Source organism: Alligator sinensis, unplaced genomic scaffold (assembly GCF_000455745.1).
Source record: "Alligator sinensis unplaced genomic scaffold, ASM45574v1 scaffold907_1, whole genome shotgun sequence".
NCBI classification, from domain to species: domain Eukaryota; kingdom Metazoa; phylum Chordata; order Crocodylia; family Alligatoridae; genus Alligator; species Alligator sinensis.
This window is the reverse complement of record NW_005841925.1, coordinates 405,124-410,595: the sequence shown is the minus strand read 5'-3', so window position 1 is coordinate 410,595 and position 5,472 is coordinate 405,124. Positions and strand designations below refer to the sequence as shown.

Sequence of the window (5,472 nt, the reverse complement as noted above, 5' to 3'; positions counted from 1 at the left end):
TTTTTTTTGCTGCTGTGTTTCAAATGCCATGGTTTGCTCTCTTCTAATTGATTTTAGCTTAGAATATCTAGGAACCTGCATGGAGTGACAAGGATCCAGTCCTTATGGAGACCTTCCCTCTCCTTAAACCAAAGATTTTCAATGAGGAGCAATCCAACAAGTCATCTTAGAAAGAGTTTGATTGCCAGACCTGCACAATATTAAATGCCTCAGTAGCTAAATTTCCCTGCAGCCAAAATACGTAGTGGTAAAATTCCAGCCTGACTTGGTGAAAATCTTCATGGTAAAATTTCTCCTGGGAACTTTGTGGCAAACCTAAACCATTTAGTTTGGGCGCAAGATCACAAATTTACCCCTTAACCTGCTAATGTCAGTGGACAGACCATGCTTAACTGTATAACATCCACTGGAAAATAATATCATCAACAATTGGGGCTGGTGGGATCCCAAACTTGCATCCCTGCCACAGTAATGTTAGGAGGGAGGTGTTTGTCCAAAAGCTATATCTGTACATAATCACACCGGAGTTACTACTTCTCTCACATTTCAGTCCACTGAAGCTTTTCCAAGGCTTGCAGAATCCAATTCAAAGAATCAACATCTTCTGCTGTTGCTGCTCCTCCTTTTTACTAAATGGAACTCGTGAAGAGTAACATTTGGAAAAATAATTTCTGTCTTGATTTTCACAGTCCATTCACCAACAATATTTATTTACAGGAAGAGAGTTTAGGCACCATGCAAAATACTTGCAAGAGGGTCAACGCGTCCTTAGTTTCGTCGTACTGGATGCCACATGGACACTGGTTTCCTTAAGGTGGCCAACATTTGATTCCAGTGCGTGATACCCATGCCGCTGGCTGATGGGCCAATGATGACATGGCCAACATTTTCAGCTCTCCCATCTTCACAACACTCTGCCACTGTCACCCGGAGAGACAGGTCCTGGAGGGACAAAGGAAACATTAAATGACAATCTGTTGCATTATTATGTATGGAGGTTGCACTTAAGTGTCTCTCTGAATGATCATGATGCCACTTTGGTGCATGCAGTACAAAGACCCAACAGAAAGATGGGCCCTGTCCCACGAAGTCTGCAACTTAAGTACAATGGTCAATCCACAGGAAAAAAATCATATGTAGGCAAAAGCCTACTTTGTCACATGTTTGAAGTAGGCTGTTGCTTATGAAAGCTCATGCATCTCTGAACCAGTTAGTCTCTAAGGTGCCACTTTTCTGCCTTCTGTTTAATATACATACTCCTATACATAAAGCCTGTCCAGATACCTCTACACTGCTTCCATAGCACTCTTGAGAACGCCACCAAGGACCACAGATGCACCCACCTCTTGCTTATGATGGGGTGACCCCACCACCATGTGCTATCACTCTGAAGCATGCTAAGGACAGAGATCATGAAAGTGGTACATATGGAGCAGGAGCTGACACAGGGGCCATGGTCTTAGGTAGCAACTTCAAGAGTGTCAGGGAAGTGTTGTAGACACACGCATGAAGTATCAATCCATATCTATGCTAGAGAACAGGACTATTGGTGACTGAACTTGCAGGGTATGGTTTGTATTAGTGTAACCCCATGCAAAGGCAAGACAGGAGATAGGCATGCTTCTAGAAAGAAGCTGACATGAAGGCATAAGAGGTAGTCAGCATGAACAGGATACTTCCTCATTTGCTTTATCACACCTTCTGCCACCATTTGACAGCTCCCAGCATGTGAGTTATTTGCTGCTGTCTGTAGTATATTGGTGCCTGGAGGTTTCCAGGCAGGGGTCAGGACTCCATTGTGTCAGGAGATGAGCAGACATGGAAGAAAAAGACAACCCATGTGCCAAAGAGCTCCCCAGCTCAGCTTTTAGTGACATTGGCCCCAGTGCCATTTGCCCAGGTGTGTTTGAGGAGGAAATACAGTTAACCATTGTGCCAGTATTGCAGAGGGAAGATCAGAATCTCCCATGAGCAGGTCTGCTCAGTATAAAAAGAAGTAAAGGCTTATTCTAACTGCTCACATCAGCAAATACCACCCTGGACACACACAGGGAGCAGAACTGCCGAAGGCAATAGAATCACTCATTACAGAACAATCACTCTTTAATACTAAGGGAAGAGGGATTTCTTGCTTACTGCATATGAGATATTATGAGTAATCAGTACTAGAGAGCATAATGCAAGCATCAGCCCAAGACACACTGATACTGAATCTCAGGTCTGAGATGATCATGCTACCAACACCTTGTGTGACCACACACAAAGCAGGGGAAGCCCCTAGTTAAGGTGGCAGCCTATGCCTGCTTTTCATTAGGGCCCTGTGCAATTTTTAAGTAATAATTACATTGTGGAGAGGAGATCACAGAGCATCCCCTCGCATCCCAGGCAGATGTGGGGAATGGCTGGGGACTTACTCGTGAGATGCCTTGACCAGAGTCTGTTGAAATCATTGGGAACCTCCACTATGACTCCACTGCACTTCAGATGAAACCCTGGGTGAGGAGGATTGGAGAGAACGGACACTCCCTTTAGGGCAAAAGAGGAGCAGCCCAAGTTCTTCTTCCTACTTAGAGAGCGCTGGCAAGAAACCAGCATGCTTCTGTTCATCTGGATGTCTGGGAAGGGAGTTCCAGCAGGACACACACCAGCACAATGGTGGCAACACCGCTAGCACCATGGTGAGCAGTTTACTGCAGGGCAAGGATGCTCTGGGGCAGGGGAGTCAAACGCATGGCATGTGAAGCCTCTCTTTCCAGCTGCTGGGATACTGGAAGTTGGGAGGTGTGGACTGCCACAGAATGTGGGGCTCTTTGGCCCCACTGGCCAGGGCCATCAGTGAGGCGCTTGGCCCACCACCTTGGCCACCCCTAGTCCCCCACTATGCCCCCTGACTCCCACAGCTGCTGGTTTAGCAGTGGCAAGAAGTCCCCCATCCCTGGATCACTAGTGCCACTGCTGGACCCCCACTACCATGAGGACCCTTATCCTGGATCCCTTGCTGCCTCCAGACCTGCTACTGCCACTGCCAGATCCCTCCTGCCACCAGACATCTGCTACCTGACCCCTCACTGCCTCTGGATGTGCTGCTACTATGGCCATGGCAGCCACCCATATGCCCTGGGCTGGATCTGGCCCACAAGGAGCCTCGTGGCCTTTATTCAGCCCAGGGCCCCAGGTGAGTCTAAGACCGCTGCTCAGGAAGCTTCTTAGATACTTTTTCCTAGGATGCTTCCTTCAAAGCTAGGACTGCTCACCACTAGGCCAGATTTCTAAGAGTAGCTGAGTGGTCCAAAGTCCCAACAGATGTTACTGGGGGCAACAGGGACTCAGCACCAATCAGCACCTGGGGCTTGATCCAGCGAGTGATTCCACCTCCTGCTGACACTAGTGAGGTGTTCTCACAATAATCCATGCAGTTCTCCTCTTTGGAGGTCTCATTATTAGGGCTCTGTTTGAATGAAGAGGCCTGGGTTTTGAGATCTGGGGCAGGTTAAGCCTGGAACTGAAGCTTATGGCTCTGATCCCAGGCCAGGTTACTTTCTGTCTAGCTGCTCAGAAGCCAGTGGGAAATGTGTTATGGCTGTTATATGAAACTATATGGCTATTATAGTATTATATTTCAAAGAAAAGGAAACACATTTTTCATTCTGTTTAAAATTCCCTGTTACATTTGAGGGACTCCTTTGCTGTTGTTGTGTTATTTAAAAAAAATAATTGTTGGTAACAAAAAACCAATACTACTTGAACCATTCACTCAGAGGAAAAGGAAGAGGAAAAGTGAGACAAATGAGGGGGGCTGCCCTTCCCTGCAATCAGAATAAAGCTTTGCAGTTTTGCCTGTAACCAAAAGGGAAGGGGGTGGGGGTGGGGGTGGGGGTGGGGGGAAGAAACCTTAAACCATTTTGTTTGAAATTAGTTTTTTCCCCCACAAAGGCTTTAGTTTTATGGAGACAGCAATTCCCAGCACATAGGGTTCTGACAGGACACTGTCCAACAGCACAAAGCAAGATGTTTTAGTGTACACCTTGGTACTCACATCCAATTACCTTGAGTTTTGCTGGAGAGAGCATGTGACAGAAACCCAGCCAGATGCACACAGGGTGCTACACGCAGTCATTACCCCAGACCATTGGCCCCATTGAAAACTGTAAGCTGGGCAGGATCTGGCCCTATCAGTAACTGCCCTGTAGACCAAGCAAATCTGTTAGTTTGGCAAGGCCTACATTTCTCAAAGAGCCCAGCAGTTTGTAGACACATCCCTCCCAAATGCTAGCCACAAACTCCCTTGTTACAGCCAGGGCCTTGTTACAGCCATGAATATGATGGACATAACACTAACCAAATAACTTCCTGCCTTCTCCTCCCTCTACAGAGCACCACTCTCACCTTTACCTTTTCCCAGCCTCAGGGATAATATTGTTATCTGTCTATCACAGATATTGAAATAGTTCCCCTCACCACAGTACTTGAGTGCCTCACAGTTCCTAATCCTTTCCTAATCCTTGTATTCATTGTTAATAAAGTTAAACGCATCTCCAATGTAATTATCTACCTGTGGGCCTTAATACAGTAGTTCTCAACCTTTTTAGACCATGGCCCGGCAAACCGTGGATCAGAAGTGACCGCGGACCAGAAGTGATGGCAGACCAGCAAACTGTGGACTAGAATATTGCAGACTGGAAGTGATTGGCATACTGGGAACTGGCAGCCAACTCTTTTTTATACTCAGTATAAAAAAGGGTTGGCTGCCAGTCCACAGTACGCCAGTCACTTCTGGACTTCCGGTCCAGCAGCCAATCCTCCTGCAGACCAGCAGCCAACCCATCGTGGCCCAGTACTGGGCTGCAGCCCAGGGGTTGGGAACCTCTGCCTTAATACTTCCAGTTCACAGAATGGGAGCTAAGGCACAAACAGACAAATTATTTGTCCACACTGGAGGTAAGTGGCAGAGGAGAGAACTGAACTTGGATTTCCCAAGTCCTAGGAATGACCTTTCTTCCTTCCCCTTCTGCTGATGCATCACAGCTGATTTTCTAAGACTTCCTCTCCTGGGGGCTCTGAAGGCATGTCCAGATGAGTGTACTCATGGAGTTTGTGATGCATCAAAGATGTCTGAAGAACTGCAAACCGCATGCAGTGTGTATCCAGTCATTCACTGCACTGCAAATTTGTGGTGCAGCACCAAAATTTGACATTGGATGAGCCCAGTGTAAAAAAAGACTGCCCCTCCAGGGGCATGTGCCAGCAGACACAGAGGCTGGATTGGGTCAACCAAAGACTGCAGTGCTGGTGTCGTCAGGAAGGCTTTGGCTTTCATGACCACAGCCCGCTCTTTGGCGAGAGAGGCAGCGAGCTGCTGGGAAGAGATGGCCTCCACCTCTCTCCCCTAGGGAGGAGGCTCTTCTCAGCCAGACTGGCTGACCTGCTCCACCGGGCTTTAAACTAAGCCCGCTGGGGGACGGGGGGACTACC

The 5,472-nt window shown here is 47.6% G+C and overlaps 1 protein-coding gene across 1 annotated transcript in view; it reads right to left on the bottom strand.

The window, feature by feature from the left end:
* Nucleotides 1–635: 635 nt before the first annotated feature.
* SYT12 (synaptotagmin 12) overlaps nucleotides 636–5,472 on the bottom strand; it is a 68,042-nt gene continuing 63,205 nt past the window's right edge. Inside the window, exon 8 of the mRNA XM_006019178.2 lies at nucleotides 636–942. Coding sequence (XP_006019240.1) covers nucleotides 769–942 — 174 coding nt within the window. The 3' untranslated portion in view covers nucleotides 636–768. The remainder of the gene's footprint in view (nucleotides 943–5,472) is intronic.